At 48.4% G+C, this 20766-nt stretch overlaps 1 protein-coding gene across 1 annotated transcript in view; it reads left to right on the top strand.

The window, feature by feature from the left end:
• Window positions 1–4931: 4931 nt before the first annotated feature.
• The window catches only part of LOC139391049 (protein FAM193B-like), a 38508-nt gene continuing 22673 nt past the window's right edge, over window positions 4932–20766 (top strand). Inside the window, exons 1-6 of the mRNA XM_071138531.1 lie at window positions 4932–5181; window positions 6720–6998; window positions 13586–13772; window positions 14210–14422; window positions 16865–17420; window positions 19230–19419. Coding sequence (XP_070994632.1) covers window positions 5035–5181; window positions 6720–6998; window positions 13586–13772; window positions 14210–14422; window positions 16865–17420; window positions 19230–19419 — 1572 coding nt within the window. The 5' untranslated portion in view covers window positions 4932–5034. The remainder of the gene's footprint in view (window positions 5182–6719; window positions 6999–13585; window positions 13773–14209; window positions 14423–16864; window positions 17421–19229; window positions 19420–20766) is intronic.

Here is a 20766-nt window from a genome sequence, read left to right as displayed (position 1 = left end):
GCCGCCTCCCAGACTACCGCTCCCTTGTTTTCCAGCCGCCTCGGTCCGAGAGCGCGCGATTTTCACTTTGAAATATGAACAGCCTAATAATAGAACAGAACAACAGATCGACACATTTTCTCGAAATATGACCTTAATAAACGGTTATATATATTTTTAATCCAGAACATGTTGTATTGACATCTAAAAAAAATAAGTTTTCACTGTTTTTATTTATATATTTTTGTATAATGAGACAATGAGATAATGAGAAAACAACTTCAATTGAGAAGTTCTTATGCCGTCAGTCGTTTTGTCTTCTGTTTTGGTGTTCAAGAGGATTGTGTCTGTATATTTATAATCATTCCACAATAGTCTAGGGCAGGGATCGTCAACTCGTTTCACTTGGGGAACCCTCATCTGGGGCTTCCATGGTCGTCCAAAGGACACACAGAACTGTGCATTATTGCAAAGACAATACAAACTATTTCATTGTACACTGAATGCAATAGCCTGCTACAAAATGTTCTGAAAATGCACAATTGTATGAACTTTAGGTCCACCTTATGTTCCCTCAGCCCTAAAGTCCCTCAGCCCTACAGTATGTTCCCTCAGCCCTACAGTATGTTCCCTCAGCCCTACAGTATGTTCCCTCAGCCCTACAGTATGTTCCCTCAGCCCTAAAGTCCCTCAGCCCTACAGTATGTTCCCTCAGCCCTAAAGTCCCTCAGCCCTACAGTATGTTCCCTCAGCCCTACAGTATGTTCCCTCAGCCCTAAAGTCCCTCAGCCCTACAGTATGTTCCCTCAGCCCTACAGTATGTTCCCTCAGGCCTACAGTATGTTCCCTCAGCCCTACAGTATGTTCCCTCAGCCCTACAGTATGTTCCCTCAGCCCTACAGTATGTTCCCTCAGCCCTACAGTATGTTCCCTCAGCCCTAAAGTCCCTCAGCCCTACAGTATGTTCCCTCAGCCCTACAGCATGTTCCCTCAGCCCTAAAGTCCCTCAGCCCTACAGTATGTTCCCTCAGCCCCCTCAGCCCTACAGTATGTTCCCTCAGCCCTCAGCCCTACAGTATGTTCCCTCAGCCCTAAAGTCCCTCAGCCCTACAGTATGTTCCCTCAGCCCTACTGTATGTTCCCTCAGCCCTACAGTATGTTCCCTCAGCCCTAAAGTCCCTCAGCCCTACAGTATGTTCCCTCAGCCCTACAGTATGTTCCCTCAGCTCTACAGTATGTTCCCTCAGCCCTATGTTCCCTCAGCCCTAAAGTCCCTCAGCCCTACAGTATGTTCCCTCAGCCCTATGTTCCCTCAGCCCTAAAGTCCCTCAGCCCTACAGTATGTTCCCTCAGCCCTACAGTATGTTCCCTCAGCCCTACAGTATGTTCCCTCAGCCCTAAAGTCCCTCAGCCCTACAGTATGTTCCCTCAGCCCTACTGTATGTTCCCTCAGCCCTACAGTATGTTCCCTCAGCCCTAAAGTCCCTCAGCCCTACATTATGTTCCCTCAGCCCTACAGTATGTTCCCTCAGCTCTACAGTATGTTCCCTCAGCCCTATGTTCCCTCAGCCCTAAAGTCCCTCAGCCCTACAGTATGTTCCCTCAGCCCTATGTTCCCTCAGCCCTAAAGTCCCTCAGCCCTACAGTATGTTCCCTCAGCCCTACAGTATGTTCCCTCAGCTCTACAGTATGTTCCCTCAGCCCTATGTTCCCTCAGCCCTAAAGTCCCTCAGCCCTACAGTATGTTCCCTCAGCCCTATGTTCCCTCAGCCCTAAAGTCCCTCAGCCCTACAGTATGTTCCCTCAGCCCTACAGTATGTTCCCTCAGCTCTATGTTCCCTCAGCTCTATGTTCCCTCAGCTCTATGTTCCCTCAGCCCTACAGTATGTTCCCTCAGCCCTACAGTATGTTCCCTCAGCCCTATGTTCCCTCAGCTCTATGTTCCCTAAGCACTATGTTCCCTCAGCCCTATGTTCCCTAAGCTCTATGTTACCTCAGCCCTATGTTCCCTCAGCCCTACAGTATGTTCCCTCAGCCCTATGTTCCCTAAGCCCAATGTTCCCTCAGGCCTATGTTCCCTCAGCCCTATGTTCCCTCAGCCCTATGTTCCCTCAGCCCTACAGTATGTTCCCTCAGCCCTACAGTATGTTCCCTCAGCCCTACAGTATGTTCCCTCAGCCCTATGTTCCCTCAGCTCTATGTTCCCTAAGCACTATGTTCCCTCAGCCCTATGTTCCCTAAGCTCTATGTTACCTCAGCCCTATGTTCCCTCAGCCCTACAGTATGTTCCCTCAGCCCTATGTTCCCTAAGCTCTATGTTACCTCAGCCCTATGTTTCCTCAGCCCTATGTTCCCTCAGCCCTATGTTCCCTCAGCCCTACAGTATGTTCCCTCAGCCCTATGTTCCCTCAGCCCTACAGTATGTTCCCTCAGCCCTATGTTTCCTCAGCCCTACAGTATGTTCCCTCAGCCCTACAGTATGTTCCCTCAGCCCTATGTTCCCTCAGCCCTATGTTCCCTCAGCCCTACAGTATGTTCCCTCAGCCCTATGTTCCCTCAGCCCTATGTTCCCTCAGCCCTACAGTATGTTCCCTCAGCCCTATGTTCCCTCAGCCCTATGTTCCCTCAGCCCTACAGTATGTTCCCTCAGCCCTATGTTCCCTCAACTCTATGTTCGTATTTACGAGCCCTTAACGAACAATGCAGTTCAAGAAATAGAGTTAAGAAAATATTTACTTAATAAGGTAAAGTTAAAAAAATAGAATCAAATCAAAAGTAACACAAGAAAACTACATAACAATAATGAGACTATACAATAATGAGGCTATATACACATATACCGGTACAGAGTCAACATGCTACAGGTTAGTCGAGGTAGTTTGTAAAGTGAAACCACGCTGTGTGTAATACCACCACGCTGTGTGTAATAACACCACGCTGTGTGTAATACTACCACGCTGTGTGTAATAACACCACGCTGTGTGTAATACCACCACGCTGTGTGTAATACCACCACGCTGTGTGTAATAACACCACGCTGTGTGTAATACCACCACGCAGTGTGTAATAACACCACGCTGTGTGTAATACTACCACCCTGTGTGTAATAACACCACGCTGTGTGTAATAACACCACGCTGTGTGTAATACCACCACGCTGTGTGTAATACCACCACGCTGTGTGTAATAACACCACGCTGTGTGTAATACCACCACGCTGTGTGTAATAACACCACGCTGTGTGTAATACCACCACGCTGTGTGTAATAACACCACGCTGTGTGTAATACCACCACGCTGTGTGTAATACCACCACGCTGTGTGTAATACCACCACGCTGTGTGTAATAACACCACGCTGTGTGTAATACCACCACGCTGTGTGTAATACCACCACGCTGTGTGTAATACCACCACGCTGTGTGTAATAACACCACGCTGTGTGTAATACCACCACGCTGTGTGTAATAACACCACGCTGTGTGTAATACCACCACGCTGTGTGTAATAACACCACGCTGTGTGTAATACCACCACGCTGTGTGTAATAACACCAGCCTGTGTGTAATAACACCACGCTGTGTGTAATAACACCAGCCTGTGTGTAATACCACCACGCTGTGTGTAATACCACCACGCTGTGTGTAATAACACCACGCTGTGTGTAATAACACCACGCAGTGTGTAATAACACCACGCTGTGTGTAATAACACCAGCCTGTGTGTAATAACACCACGCTGTGTGTAATAACACCACGCTGTGTGTAATAACACCACGCTGTGTGTAATACCACCACGCTGTGTGTAATAACACCACGCTGTGTGTAATACCACCACGCTGTGTGCAATAACACCACGCTGTGTGTAATACCACCACGCTGTGTGTAATAACACCACGCTGTGTGTAATACCACCACACTGTGTGTAATAACACCAGCCTGTGTGTAATAACACCACGCTGTGTGTAATAACACCAGCCTGTGTGTAATACCACCACGCTGTGTGTAATACCACCACGCTGTGTGTAATAACACCACGCTGTGTGTAATAACACCACGCTGTGTGTAATAACGCCAGCCTGTGTGTAATAACACCACGCTGTGTGTAATAACACCACGCAGTGTGTAATAACACCACGCTGTGTGTAATAACACCAGCCTGTGTGTAATAACACCACGCTGTGTGTAATAACACCACGCTGTGTGTAATAACACCACGCTGTGTGTAATACCACCACGCTGTGTGTAATAACACCACGCTGTGTGTAATACCACCACGCTGTGTGCAATAACACCACGCTCTGTGTAATAACACCACGCTGTGTGTAATACCACCACGCTGTGTGTAATAACACCACGCTGTGTGTAATAACACCACGCTGTGTGTAATAACACCGCTCTGTGTGTAATAACACCACGCTGTGTGTAATAACACCACGCTGTGTGTAATAACACCACGCTGTGTGTAATAACACCACGCTGTGTGTAATAACACCACGCTGTGTGTAATAACACCAGGCTGTGTGTAATAACACCAGCCTGTGTGTAATAACACCACGCTGTGTGTAATAACACCACGCTGTGTGCAATAACACCACGCTGTGTGTAATAACACCACGCTGTGTGTAATAGCATGATGTTGAATGGTGTGGTAGTCAGTCATAGATAGACTATTATCATTATATAATAGTTCAGGTGGAAATATTAATAATGCCAATAAATGCAAAATGTGAAATGCACCAATTTGTAGCCTGTAAACCAGAGATTTATTTTTATTTTTATTTTTTACAAAACGTTATACTGTGTGATTTACCTTGGAACGGTTGCCCTCACTCAACATGGCGACTGCTTAGCTTCATCACGGTGAAGCCATTTTGCCAGCACTATCTTTGACCTATGAACCCCCAGAGTGTGGCAGCGCTCCGCCATATTGACTGTTGTCTTGACTGGAGAAGATAGGGTGACCATTTGTGATCCTAGAACAAATCGAAACCGTGCTTTTTAACATCTCTAAACTAGTGCTACCTTGACCAAAGGATATATCCGAGATCTGCGTGATGGCGAGGAAGAAAAGCAAACAACAAGGAGTCGGGAGCAAGGAGCTGGTGTCCGGACAACAGAGCATATCGAAGAGCCCCGTCTCTCCCGGAGATGCAGCTGGCGGGGATGCAGGGCTGGATAGACTGGCGGCCAGGGCGAACCAGGTAACGTTAGCTAACCGCAATAAATACAAATAATTAGTGGGCTAACTAAAGAGGGTAACTAACCTACTAATCATTTAGGGCCATTCCTTGTATTTCTGCTAACGTTAATTCCTTCTGTGTTTGGGTGGTTGATTGGTGATTCTAGCTAAGTTGCATAACTAACTAGTGCTCCTGGGATTGTATTTTTTGTGTATTTTTTGTTGTTGTTCATTTACAAATCTGGTCGAGACGGAGTAATAGTTCGCTCCACTCGCTTTAATAAATCATTAAAACTTAGCCAGCGTTGTAAATTGTGCAAGCCATCAAATACACACATTTACATTAGTTTTAGTCAACTAGGCTAGTTAGTTAAAGATATACCAGTCTGCATTTTAATGGTAGTAACGTTAGTTAGTCAGCCGCAAGATTGACATTGTTGTGCGTCTGCCACGGTAAAATGTTGCTGTTAAAATTGTATCTAGTTTGTTTGCTCCTAGGCTCACGGTGATAATTTTTTACCTTTATTTTACGAGGCAAGTCAGTTAAGAACAAATTCTTATTTTCAACGACGGCCTAGGAACAGTGGGTTAACTGCCTGTTCAGGGGCAGAACGACAGATTTGTACCTTGTCAGCTCGGGGGTTTTGAACTCGCAACCTTCCGGTTACTAGTCCAACCACTAGGCTACCCTGCCGCCCCATATGGAAAGTTTACTGACATGCTATCACACTTGGCAGCTAGTACACCATATATACTGTGCGCCGGTGCTGTAACTACACGTGCTAGCTCGTTGACTAACAAACCACATCCCCGAGGGGGTAGTCTTCTGACTAACTTTAGCTGTAAATAGTGTTAACGTTTGAGTAGCACCATTGCATGGCTTTGCTTTAGTTAAGTTATCATTTTCGCTGCACATCTCAAGTGTCATATATGCACGCGTCGGAAGTTTTTACCGAAACATTACATGGACGGCCTTGTAGGTGAATGGGGTATTGTGGTAGTAAACGAAGCTCACTGTACCAGCAGACCACTAGCTAGTGTGGACATGGGACACATGAAATCACTACATTTTAGCCACTGTTTGTTCTAAGAAACCACTACATGTGCCAAGCTGGCTCCACGGGCAACTTTTACTTCCTCTTTGCAATACAAATATTGTTGTGATCATTGTCAACATGGTCAGATCTTACTTGTGAAATTCTAATCTCTGTGTTAAAAACCTGACCTTAGATCAGTGTCCAGAGGACAACTTCAATCATGCTCCATGTCAATCTCACTAACATCCACCTCTCCTCAGACCCCATTTTCTCCTCCACCCCTGATCTTGACCTAAAACATCCTCCTCTCTGCTCTCCTCCAACCCTCTTCCATCCTCCCCTTTTCTCTATTCTCCTAGTTTTTCTCCTCCTCATCTCTTATTCTCATCTCTTCTCCTCCCCGTCCTCCTCTCTTCTCCTCCCATCTTCCACCTGTCCTTCACCTAGATGATTGACCTCTCTCTCTCTCCTCTCCACTGCATTCCTAATGTCACTGGCTCACCTCTCTGTCGCTCTCCCCCAGCCAATGCACACCTGCTGCCTCCTGTGTCACCGTGAGTTTAAGGACTGGGGGGCGAGCTCTGCCAACGGTCTGCCTGGGGGCCACGGGGCGAAGCTAGCTGACGCTGTCCCAGCCCTGTCCCAGGCCCTGCTCAGAGAGGTGCCGGGCCAGAAGCTGTCCGACACCGTGCCTTCGCTGAGCCAGTCTCTACTGGGAGAGGTGCCGCTCTGGATCTGCCAGAGCTGTCGGAAAAGCGTTGAGGAGGAGGAGAGACGGAGCGCACAGGACACGGCTGCACCGGTAAGAGGGGGATGGAGAGGAGGAGGAGGTAGGGAGGAGGAGGAGGAGAGACGGAGCGCACAGGAAACGGCTTCACCGGTAAGAGGGGGATGGAGAGGAGGAGGAGGAGGTAGGGAGGAGAGACGGAGCGCACAGGACACGGCTGCACCGGTAAGAGGGGGATGGAGAGGAGGAGGAGGAAGGGAGGAGGAGGAGGAGGAGAGACGGAGCGCACAGGAAACGGCTGCACCGGTAAGAGGGGGATGGAGAGGAGGAGGTAGGGAGGAGGAGGAGAGACGGAGCGCACAGGAAACGGCTGCACCGGTAAGAGGGGGATGGAGAGGAGGAGGTAGGGAGGAGGAGGAGAGACGGAGCGCACAGGAAACGGCTGCACCGGTAAGAGGGGGATGGAGAGGAGTAGGAAGAGGTAGGGAGGAGAGACGGAGCGCACAGGAAATGGCTGCACCGGTAAGAGGAGGAGGAGAGACGGAGCGCACAGGAAACGGCTGCACCGGTAAGAGGGGGATGGAGAGGAGGAGGAAGAGGTAGGGAGGAGAGAAGGAGCGCACAGGAAACGGCTGCACCGGTAAGACGGGGGTGGAGAAGGAAGAGGTAGGGAGGAGAGAAGGAGCGCACAGGACACGACTGCACCGGTAAGAGGAGGATGGAGAGGAGGAGGAGGTAGGGAGGAGGAGGAGGAGGAGGAGAGACAGAGCGCACAGGAAACGGCTGCACCGGTAAGAGGGGGATGGACAGGAGGAGGAGGAGAGACTGAGTGCCCAGGAGACACCTGCACCGGTGGGAGGGGGAGGAGGAGGAGAGACGGGAGTGCCCAGGAGACACCTGCACCGGTAAGAGAGGGAGGGAGAGGAGAAGGAGGAGAGACGGGAGTGCCCAGGAAACGGCTGCACCGGTAAGAGGGGGATGGAGAGGAGGAGGTAGGGAGGAGAGACGGAGCGCACAGGACACGGCTGCACCGGTAAGAGGGGGATGGAGAAGAGGAGGAGGAAGGGAGGAGGAGTGACGGAGCGCACAGGACACGGCTGCATCGGTAAGAGGGGGATGGAGAGGAGGAGGAGGTAGGGAGGAGGAGGAGGAGAGACGGAGCGCACAGGAAACGGCTTCACCGGTAAGAGGGGGATGGAGAGGAGGAGGAGGAGGAGGTAGGGAGGAGAGACGGAGCGCACAGGAAACGGCTGCACCGGTAAGAGGGGGATGGAGAAGAGGAGGTAGGGAGGAGGAGGAGAGACGGAGCGCACAGGAAACGGCTGCACCGGTAAGAGGGGGATGGAGAGGAGTAGGAAGAGGTGAGGAGGAGAGACGGAGCGCACAGGAAACGGCTGCACCGGTAAGAGGGGGATGGAGAGGAGTAGGAAGAGGTAGGGAGGAGAGACGGAGCGCACAGGAAACGGCTGCACCGGTAAGAGGGGGATGGAGAGGAGGAGGAGAGACGAAGCGCACAGGAAACGGCTGCACCGGTAAGAGGGGGATGGAGAGGAGGAGGAAGAGGTAGGGAGGAGAGAAGGAGCGCACAGGAAACGGCTGCACCGGTAAGAGGGGGGTGGAGAGGAGGAGGAAGAGGTAGGGAGGAGAGAAGGAGCGCACAGGAAACGGCTGCACCGGTAAGAGGGGGGTGGAGAGGAGGAGGAAGAGGTAGGGAGGAGAGAAGGAGCGCACAGGAAACGGCTGCACCGGTAAGAGGGGGATGGACAGGAGGAGGAGGAGAGACTGAGTGCCCAGGAGACACCTGCACCGGTGGGAGGAGGAGGAGAGACTGAGTGCCCAGGAGACACCTGCACCGGTGGGAGGGGGAGGGGGAGGAGGAGGAGAGACGGGAGTGCCCAGGAGACACCTGCACCGGTAAGAGAGGGAGGGAGAGGAGGAGGAGGAGAGACTGAGTGCCCAGGAGACACCTGCACCGGTGGGAGGAGGAGAGACGGGAGTGCCCAGGAAACGGCTGCACCGGTAAGAGGGGGATGGAGAGGAGGAGGTAGGGAGGAGAGACGGAGCGCACAGGACACGGCTGCACCTGTAAGAGGGGGATGGAGAGGAGGAGGAGGAAGGGAGGAGGAGAGACGGAGCGCACAGGAAACGGCTGCACCGGTAAGAGGGGGATGGAGAGGAGGAGGTAGGGAGGAGGAGGAGAGACGGAGCGCACAGGAAACGGCTGCACCGGTAAGAGGGAGATGGAGAGGAGTAGGAAGAGGTAGGGAGGAGAGACGGAGCGCACAGGAAACGGCTGCACCGGTAAGAGGGGGATGGGGAGGAGGAGGAGAGACGGAGCGCACAGGAAACGGCTGCACTGGTAAGAGGGGGAGGAAGAGGTAGGGAGGAGAGAAGGAGCGCACAGGACACGGCTGCACCGGTAAGAGGAGGATGGAGAGGAGGAGGAGGTGAGGAGGAGGAGAGACAGAGCGCACAGGAAACGGCTGCACTGGTAAGAGGGGGATGGAGAGGAGGAGGAGGAGGAGAGACTGAGTGCCCAGGAGACACCTGCACCGGTGGGAGGGGGAGGAGGAGGAGAGACGGGAGTGCCCAGGAGACACCTGCACCGGTAAGAGAGGGAGGGTGAGGAGAAGGAAGGAGGAGGAAGGGAGGAGGGGGAGAGACGGAAGTGCCCAGGAGACACCTGCACCGGTAAGAGGGGGAGGAGAGACGGAGTGCCCAGGAGACACCTGCACCGGTAAGAGGGGGAGGGAGAGGGGGAGGAGAGACGGAGTGCCCAGGAGACACCTGCACCGGTAAGAGGGGGAGGGAGAGGGGGAGGAGAGATGGAGTGCCCAGGAGACACCTGCACCAGTAAGAGAGGGAGGGAGGGAGAGGAGGAGGAGGAGAGACGGGAGTGCCTAGGAGACACCTGTACCGGTAAGAGAGGGAGGAGGAGAGACTGAGTGCCCAGGAAACGGCTGCACCGGTAAGAGGGGGATGGAGAGGAGGAGGAGGTAGGGAGGAGGAGAGACTGAGTGCCCAGGAGACGCCTGCACCGGTAAGAGGAGGAGGAGGAGGAGGTAGGGAGGAGGAGAGACTGAGTGCCCAGGAGACACCTGCACCGGTAAGTGTCAGTACTGTGGATGGATACAGGCAGTGTCAGTACTGCTGTCCTGTGGCTGTTTGTGGTGTTACAGTGCTCCATTCTGCAAGGCTAAATGAATACCACATCTAAGAATCCTGTTTCTTTGGAAGCTGTTTGTTCTCTGTCAGACTTGTGCTTCTCTCTTCACAAGCACTGAGGCACTGAGGTAGTGTTATTCATGTGGATTCTTGAGAAAATATACTTTCTGTCTTAGAGGCGTTTTTACATAAACACTTTACATATTTAAATGCAATGCACATGTGCTGAATGTGCTGTAGTGCATTAAAAATCATCTGTTCTCGGGTTGCAACCCTCACTACCGAGTTCCAAACGGCCTCTGGAAGGAACGTCAGCACAAGAACTGTTGGTTGGCAGCACACAAAGATCACCACCATGCACAATGCCAAGCGTCAGCTGGAGTGGTGTAAAGCTTGCCGCCATTGGACTCTGGAGCAGTGGAAAGGTGTTCTCTGGAGTGATGAATCCCTCCACCAATTGGGGGTCAGGCCCTTTCCTGTTTCAGCATGACAATGCCCCGTGCGCAAAGCGAGGTCCATACAGTAATGGTTTGTCGAGATTGGTGTGTAAGAACTTGACTGGCCTGCACAGAACCTTGACCTCAACCCCATCAACAAGCCTTGGGATGAATTGGAGCGCCGACTGAGAGCCAGGCCTAATCGCCCAACATCAGTGGGCGACCTCACTAATGCTCTTGTGGCTGAATGGAAGCAAGTCCCCGCAGCAATGTTCCAACATCTAATGGAAAGCCTTCCCAGAAGAGTGGAGGCTGTTATAGCAGCAATGTTCCAACATCTAGTGGAAAGCCTTCCCAGAAGAGTGGAGGCTGTTATAGCAGCAATGTTCCTACATCTAGTGGAAAGCCTTCCCAGAAGAGTGGAGGCTGTTCTAGCAGCAAAGGGGGGACCAACTCCATTTTAATGCCCATGATTTTGTAATGAGATGTTCAACAAGCAGGTGTCCACATACTTTTGGTCATGTAGAGTAACTAGTCTTGTAAGAGCCAGACAGACCCATGAGGTTGGAGTAGAGCTGGGATGATGAACCTAAAATGATCGACACCAACCAGTCACTTATCACAGGCATTTTGTTGATCTTGTTCATTACGATGAGTAGCTCTATACTAGAGAAATGTCAAGTTTTGAAATGAAATAAGAATGATAATATGTGTGATTGTTCATGGGACAATTAATGGCTTCAACCATCAAACTAGTAGTAGTAGTTTAAAGGAGAATAAAAACAATGGGGGAGCACATTATTCATGTTAAACGGGGGAGCACATTATTCATGTTAAACGGGGGAGCACATTATTCATGTTAAACGGGGGAGCACATTATTCATGTTAAACGGGGGAGCACATTATTCATGTTAAACAGGGGAGCACATTATTCATGTTAAATGGGGGAGCACATTATTCATGTTAAATGGGGGAGCACATTATTCATGTTAAACGGGGGAGCACGTTATTCATGTTAAACGGGGGAGCACGTTATTCATGTTAAACGGGGGAGCACATTATTCATGTTAAACGGGGGAGCACATTATTCATGTTAAATGGGGGAGCACATTATTCATGTTAAACGGGGGAGCACGTTATTCATGTTAAACGGGGGAGCACGTTATTCATGTTAAACGGGGGAGCACATTATTCATGTTAAACGGGGGAGCACATTATTCATGTTAAACAGGGGAGCACATTATTCATGTTAAACAGGGGAGCACATTATTCATGTTAAACGGGGGAGCACATTCATGTTAAACGGGGGAGCACATTATTCATGTTAAACAGGGGAGCACATTATTCATGTTAAACGGGGGAGCACATTATTCATGTTAAACGGGGGAGCACATTATTCATGTTAAACGGGGGAGCACATTATTCATGTTAAACGGGGGAGCACATTATTCATGTTAAACGGGGGAGCACATTATTCATGTTAAACGGGGGAGCACATTATTCATGTTAAACGGGGGAGCACATTATTCATGTTAAACGGGAGGGCACATTATTCATGTTAAACGGGGGAGCACATTATTCATGTTAAACGGGGGAGCACATTATTCATGTTAAACGGGGGAGCACATTATTCATGTTAAACGGGGGAGCACATTCATGTTAAACGGGGGAGCACATTATTCATGTTAAACGGGGGAGCACGTTATTCATGTTAAACGGGGGAGCACGTTATTCATGTTAAACGGGGGAGCACGTTATTCATGTTAAACGGGGGAGCACGTTATTCATGTTAAACGGGGGAGCACGTTATTCATGTTAAACGGGGGAGCACGTTATTCATGTTAAACGGGGGAGCACGTTATTCATGTTAAACGGGGGAGCACGTTATTCATGTTAAACGGGGGAGCACGTTATTCATGTTAAACGGGGGAGCACGTTATTCATGTAAACGGGGGAGCACGTTATTCAAAACGGGGGAGCACGTTATTCATGTTAAACGGGGGAGCACGTTATTCATGTTAAACGGGGGAGCACGTTATTCATGTTAAACGGGGGAGCACGTTATTCATGTTAAACGGGGGAGCACGTTATTCATGTTAAACGGGGGAGCACGTTATTCATGTTAAACGGGGGAGCACGTTATTCATGTTAAACGGGGGAGCACGTTATTCATGTTAAACGGGGGAGCACGTTATTCATGTTAAACGGGGGAGCACGTTATTCATGTTAAACGGGGGAGCACGTTATTCATGTTAAACGGGGGAGCACGTTATTCATGTTAAACGGGGGACCACATTATTCATGTTAAACGGGGGAGCACATTATTCATGTTAAACGGGGGAGCACATTATTCATGTTAAACGGGGGAGCACATTATTCATGTTAAACGGGGGAGCACATTATTCAAGTTAAACGGGGGAGCACATTATTCATGTTAAACGGGGGAGCACATTATTCATGTTAAACGGGGGAGCACATTATTCATGTTAAACGGGGGAGCACATTATTCATGTTAAACGGGGGAGCACATTATTCATGTTAAACAGGGGAGCACGTTATTCATGTTAAACAGGGGAGCACGTTATTCATGTTAAATGGGGGGGCACATTATTCAAGTTAAACGGGGGAGCACATTATTCAGAAACTAGGGCATGTTGGACCTGCCCTGTTGATAGTGTTGTTAAGAAGGTAGAAACTAGGGCCTGTAGGACCTGCCTTGTTGATGGTGTTGTTAAGAAGGTAGAAACTAGGGCCTGTAGGACCTGCCTTGTTGATGGTGTTGTTAAGAAGGTAGAAACTAGGGCCTCTAGGACCTGCCTTGTTGATAGTGATGTTAAGAAGGTAGAAACTAGGGCATGTTGGACCTGCCCTGTTGATAGTGTTGTTAAGAAGGTAGAAACTAGGGCCTGTAGGACCTGCCTTGTTGTTAAGAAGGTAGAAACTAGGGCCTGTAGGACCTGCCTTGTTGATAGTGTTGTTAAGAAGGTAGAAACTAGGGCCAATATTTATTAAAAGGTACCCATCAACCATGTCCTGAACTAGCACCTTCTCCCCCGCCAGGTTCCGTTGTCCCACTCATCGTCGTGTAGGGCTCAGAGCTGTAGTGAAGGTTACCCAGAGCAGAGCTCGGTAGACTGGGACCCATCCTCCTTCCTCTCAGCCCACAAGCTTTCTGGTCTCTGGAACTCGGCTCACAGCAACGGAGGGATCCACTGCAACCACAGCACTGCCTCGCACGCACAGCAAGGTAAAACACACCTTGACCTCTCTCTCTCTCTCTCTCTCTCTCTCTCTCTCTCTCTCTCTCTCTCTCTTTCTCTCTCTTTCTCTCTCTTTCTCTCTCTCTCTCTCTCTTTCTCTCTCTTTCTCTCTCTTTCTCTCTCTCTTTCTCTCTCTCTCTCTCTCTGTCTCTGTCTCTGTCTCTCTGTGTGTGTGTGCTCAGATCTCTCAAGGTTAAGTCGTAAACAGATGCAAACTAATTTAGACATTTCATTATTTGGCATGTTTTCAATTAATTTACTTTAACAAAATTGTAACATTTGCTGACATTTACACTGACAAAATGGAGGGAACGGCTTCAGTGTGTAGCTAGCTACTGACTACAGAAACACAACCTGTTACTACTCTGAGTAAAACCTTCTTCCTTCTCTCCTCTTCATTATCCCTCCTCCTCTGGTCCAATAGGAACAGGGGGACCAGCGTGTCACGAGAAGCGAGTCTCTCACGAGGCTCCTGGGAAATCTGCTAAAACGCCTGGGGCCAAAGTGTGCCCCTACAGTCACCCTTCCCAGAATTCCAGTGGTTCTTCCCCCGGGAACCCGCTCTCTACCTCCGGGGACCTCTGTAAGACCACCCCAAAGCACTTCAAGACCATGTGCCGACGACCAACACCGCCTGGTGAGATCTCTCTTTTTCTCTCCACCCTTTTTAGGACACAGAAATTCAAGACATACCGGCATCTAACCCGAATTACTGTTCACGTGTCCTGTTGACAATAGCGCATAGATTACAGCTCTAGAGAGAGAAGCATAGATATGGCCCATAGATTATTAATCTAGAGAGAAGCAGAGATATGGCCCATAGATTACACCTCTAGAGAGAAGCAGAGATATGGCCCATAGATTATTAATCTAGAGAGAAGCAGAGATATGGCCCATAGATTATTAATCTAGAGAGAAGCAGAGATCTGGCCCATAGATTATTAATCTAGAGAGAAGCCGAGATCTGGCCCATATATTATTAATCTAGAGAGAAGCAGAGATCTGGCTCATAGATTATTAATCTAGTGAGAAGCAGAGATATGGCCCATAGATTATTAATCTAGAGAGAAGCAGAGATATGGCCCATAGATTATTAATCTAGAGAGAAGCAGAGATATGGCCCATAGATTATTAATCTAGAGAGAAGCAGAGATCTGGCCCATAGATTATTAATCTAGAGAGAAGCAGAGATCTGGCCCATAGATTATTAATCTAGAGAGAAGCAGAGATATGGCCCATAGATTATTAATCTAGAGAGAAGCAGAGATATGGCCCATAGATTATTAATCTAGAGAGAAGCAGAGATCTGGCCCATATATTATTAATCTAGAGAGAAGCAGAGATATGGCCCATAGATTATTAATCTAGGGAGAAGCAGAGATATGGCCCATAGATTATTAATCTAGTGAGAAGCAGAGATATGGCCCATAGATTATTAATCTAGAGAGAAGCAGAGATATGGCCCATAGATTATTAATCTAGTGAGAAGCAGAGATATGGCCCATAGATTATTAATCTAGTGAGAAGCAGAGATATGGCCCATAGATTATTAATCTAGTGAGAAGCAGAGATATGGCCCATGGATTACACTTCTAGAGAGAAGCAGAGATATGGCCCATGGATTATTAATCTAGTGAGAAGCAGAGATATGGCCCATGGATTACACTTCTAGAGACAAGCAGAGATATGGCCCATGGATTATTAATCTAGTGAGAAGCAGAGATATGGCCCATAGATTATTAATCTAGAGAGAAGCAGAGATATGGCCCATAGATTATTAATCTAGAGAGAAGCAGAGATATGGCCCATAGATTATTAATCTAGTGAGAAGCAGAGATATGGCCCATAGATTATTAATCTAGTGAGAAGCAGAGATATGGCCCATAGATTATTAATCTAGTGAGAAGCAGAGATATGGCCCATGGATTACACTTCTAGAGAGAAGCAGAGATATGGCCCATAGATTATTAATCTAGTGAGAAGCAGAGATATGGCCCATGGATTACACTTCTAGAGACAAGCAGAGATATGGCCCATGGATTATTAATCTAGAGAGAAGCAGAGATATGGCCCATAGATTATTAATCTAGTGAGAAGCAGAGATATGGCCCATGGCCCATGGATTACACTTCTAGAGACAAGCAGAGATATGGCCCATGGATTATTAATCTAGAGAGAAGCAGAGATATGGCCCATAGATTATTAATCTAGTGAGAAGCAGAGATATGGCCCATGGATTACACTTCTAGAGACAAGCAGAGATATGGCCCATGGATTATTAATCTAGAGAGAAGCAGAGATATGGCCCATAGATTATTAATCTAGAGAGAAGCAGAGATATGGCCCATGGATTACACTTCTAGAGACAAGCAGAGATATGGCCCATAGATTATTAATCTAGAGAGAAGCAGAGATATGGCCCATGGATTACACTTCTAGAGAGAAGCAGAGATATGGCCCATAGATTATTAATCTAGAGAGAAGCAGAGATATGGCCCATGGATTACACTTCTAGAGACAAGCAGAGATATGGCCCATAGATTACACTTCTAGAGAGAAGCAGAGATATGGCCCATAGATTATTAATCTAGAGAGAAGCAGAGATATGGCCCATGGATTATTAATCTAGAGACAAGCAGAGATATGGCCCATAGATTATTAATCTAGAGACAAGCAGAGATATGGCCCATAGATTATTAATCTAGAGAGAAGCAGAGATATGGCCCATAGATTACACTTCTAGAGACAAGCAGAGATATGGCCCATAGATTACACTTCTAGAGAGAAGCAGAGATATGGCCCATAGATTATTAATCTAGAGACAAGCAGAGATATGGCCCATAGATTATTAATCTAGAGACAAGCAGAGATATGGCCCATGGATTATTAATCTAGAGACAAGCAGAGATATGGCCCATGGATTATTAATCTAGAGACAAGCAGAGATATGGCCCATAGATTATTAATCTAGAGACAAGCAGAGATATGGCCCATAGATTATTAATCTAGAGAGAAGCAGAGATCTGGCCCATAGATTATTAATATTCCACTCAACACCTGTCTCTCCTCTGTCCTCCAGGGGAATCATTCCACCCCAGCGACCACCACCAACACTCAGACCTGTCTGTCCCCCCCAACAGCCCCACTGGCCTCTCCTCCTCCTCTCAGCATTCCTCTCTCCTGCCCCTCAAGCAGAGCTCCGGAGGGCAGCAGCACGGCCATGTCACATCCTCCTCCTCTCCCGGTCTAGCTGCTCACGCCCCCTTCTCCCCGCTGGTACCAAACCTCCACGTCCCCGCGGCAGGGGCCAAGCTGGGGGCCCTGGGTGGCCCTGACTGCCCAACAGGGGCCAAGCTGGGGGCCCTGGGTGGCCCTGACTGCCCAACAGGGGCCAAGCTGGGGGCCCTGAGTGGCCCTGACTGCTCAGCAGCGGCCCTCCATAAGCCCTTGGCATGTAAGAACTCACACATTCCTCCTGTGAACGGCCAGCACAGCAAACTGGGCCCCTCCCAGATGGGCTGTAACCACCCCTGTAATGGCCACAGTGGGGGGGCGCTGCCCTCTTCCAACGTGGGACACCTGACCGCTGGGCAACACCTGACCGCTGGGCAACACCTGACGGCTGGTGCCTGCAGGTTGGTAGTTTTGTAGATAGTTTCATAGGAATTAGATGGGAGAACGATGTACAATGGCAAGAAACAGTATGTGAACCCTTTGGAATTACCTGGACTTCAGCATAAATTGGTCTTAAAATCTGATCTGATCTTCATCTAAGTCACAACACCAGACAAACCCAGTCTGCTTAAACTAATAAACACACAAATTATTGTATTTTTCTTGTCTATATTGAATGTGTCATTTAAACATTCACAGTGTAGGTTGTGAATGTATGTGAACCCCAAGGCTAATGACTTCTCCAAAAGCTAATTGGAGTCAGGAGTCAGCTAACCTGGAGTCCAATCAAAGACGAGATTGGAGATGTTGGTTAGAGATGCCTTGCCCCAGAAAAAACACTCACAAAATGTGTGTTTGCTATTCACAAGAAGCATTGGCTGATGTGAACCATGCCTCGAACTAAAGAGATCTCAGAAGACCTAAGATGAAGAATTGTTGACTTGCATAAAGCTGGAAAGGGTTACAACAGTATCTCTAAAAGCCTTGATGTTCATTGTCTATAAATGGAGAAAGTTCACTGTTGCTACTCTCCCTAGGAGTGGTCGTCCTGCAAAGATGACAGGAAGAGCAACGCGCAGAATGCTCAATGAGGTTAAGAAGAATCCTAGAGTGTCAGCTAAAGACTTACAGAAATCTCTGTAACATGCTAACATCTCTGTTGACGAGTCTACGATACGTAAAACACTAAACAAGAAGGGTGTTCATGGGGGAGGACACCACGGAAGAAGCCACTGCTGCCCCAAAAAAACCATTGCTGCACTTCTAAAATCTGTAAAAGTGCACCTGGATGTTCCACAGCGTTACTGGCAAAGATATTCTGTGGACAGGTGAAACTACAGTTGAGTTGTTTGGAAGGTACACACACAACATTATGTGTGGAGAAAAAAAGGCACAGCACAGAAGACCAACACCAAACCCAACTGTAAAGTATGGTGGTCGTGGTTCTACCTGTCATCACTGCTCTAGAATCTAGTGATGAGACATGGTCGTGGTTCTACCTGTCTGCTGCTCTAGAATCTAGTGATGACACATGGTCGTGGTTCTACCTGTCATCACTGCTCTAGAATCTAGTGATGAGACATGGTCGTGGTTCTACCTGTCTGCTGCTCTAGAATCTAGTGATGAGACATGGTCGTGGTTCTACCTGTCATCACTGTCTGCTGCTCTAGAATCTAGTGATGAGACATGGTCGTGGTTCTACCTGTCTGCTGCTCTAGAATCTAGTGATAAGACATGGTCGTGGTTCTACCTGTCATCACTGCTCTAGAATCTAGTGATGAGACATGGTCGTGGTTCTACCTGTCATCACTGCTCTAGAATCTAGTGATGAGACATGGTCGTGGTTCTACCTGTCATCACTGCTCTAGAATCTAGTGATGAGACATGGTCGTGGTTCTACCTGTCATCACTGCTCTAGAATCTAGTGATGAGACATGGTCGTTGTTCTACCTGTCATCACTGTCCGCTGCTCTAGAATCTAGTGATGAGACATGGTCGTGGTTCTACCTGTCATCACTGCTCTAGAATCTAGTGATGAGACATGGTCGTGGTTCTACCTGTCATCACTGTCCGCTGCTCTAGAATCTAGTGATGAGACATGGTCGTGGTTCTACCTGTCTTCACTGTCCGCTGCTCTAGAATCTAGTGATGAGACATGGTTGTTGTTCTACCTGTCATCACTGCTGAATTCTTCTAAAAGTCATGGTTTCTGTCTTTCTCTGTCTCTACATCTGACTATCTGTTCTCTGCAACCCGTGTCCATGCTCCAGGGACCAGGCGTGTAAAGGACATAAGCTGTCTAACGGGGCGGGGGGGTTGTGTCACCCCCCTTCGGAGCTGGAGGAGGGAGAGGACGAGGACTCTAGTTCTGAGAGGAGCTCCTGTGCTTCCTCCTCAAACAACCAGAAGGATGGGAAGTACTGTGACTGCTGCTACTGTGAGTTCTTCGGACACAACGCGGTATGTATAGTAGTGATGGGAAAAATGCATACAGCTACAAATCTGATTTGATGGTATACAGGGCATTAGGAAAGTATTCAGACCCCTTCCCTTTTTCCACACTTGGATACGTTACAGCCTTATTCTAAAAATGATTAAATACATGTTTTTCCTCATCAATCTACACGCAATACCCCCTAATGACATCACAATACCCCCCTAATGACATCACCATACCCCCTAATGACATCACAATACCCCCAATGACATCACAATACCCCCTAATGACATCACAATACCCCCAATGACATCACAATACCCCCCTAATGACATCACAATACCCCCTAATGACATCACAATACCCCCTAATGACATCACAATACCCCCTAATGACATCACAATACCCCCTAATGACATCACAATACCCCCTAATGACAAATTCGAAAACAGGCTTTTAGTAAGTTTAGCAAATGTATAAAATAAACTCTGCTAAAAAAGAAACATTCTCTCACTGTCAACTGCGTTTATTTTCAGCAAACTTAACATGTGTAAATATTTGTATGAACAAATGTGTCTCCTCAACTGAGACATAAACTGAACAAGTTCCACAGACTGTTCCATGTGACTGACAGAAATGGAATAATTTGTCCCTGAACAAAAGGTCAAAATCAAAAGTAACAGTCAGTATCTGATGTGGCCACCAGCTGCATTAAGTACTGCTTTGCATCTCCTCTTCATGGACTGCACCAGATTTGCCAGTTCTTGCTGTGAGATGTTACCCCACTCTTCCACCAAGGCACCTGCAAGTTCCCAGACATTTCTGGGGGGGAATGTCCCTAGCCCTCACCCTCCGATCCAACAGGTCCCAGACGTGCTCAATGGGATTGAGATCCGGACTCTTCGCTGGCCATGGCAGAACACTGACATTCCTGTCTTGCAGGAAATCATGCACAGAACAAGCAGTATGGCTGGTGGCATTGTCATGCTGGAGGGTCAAGTCAGGATGAGCCTGCAGGATACCACATGAGGGAAGAGGATGTCTTCCCTGTAACGCACAGCGTTGAGATTGCCTGCAATGACAACAAGCTCAGTCCGATGATGCTGTGACACACTGCCCCAGACCATGATGGACCCTCCACCTTCAAATCGATCCCGCTCCAGAGTACAGGCCACAGTATAACGCTCATTCCTTCGACGATAAACGCAAATCCGACCATCACCCCTGGTGAGATACAACCGCGACTCGTCAGTGAAGAGCACTTTTTGCCAGTCCTGTCTGGTCCAGCGACGGTGGGTTTGTGCCCATAGGTGACGTTATTGCCCTGGCCACATCTGCAGTCCTCATGCCTCCTTGCAGCATGCCTAAGG

This window comes from Oncorhynchus clarkii, chromosome 31 (assembly GCF_045791955.1).
Source record: "Oncorhynchus clarkii lewisi isolate Uvic-CL-2024 chromosome 31, UVic_Ocla_1.0, whole genome shotgun sequence".
NCBI lineage: Eukaryota > Metazoa > Chordata > Actinopteri > Salmoniformes > Salmonidae > Oncorhynchus > Oncorhynchus clarkii.
This window is presented reverse-complemented; position numbering and strand designations above follow the sequence as displayed.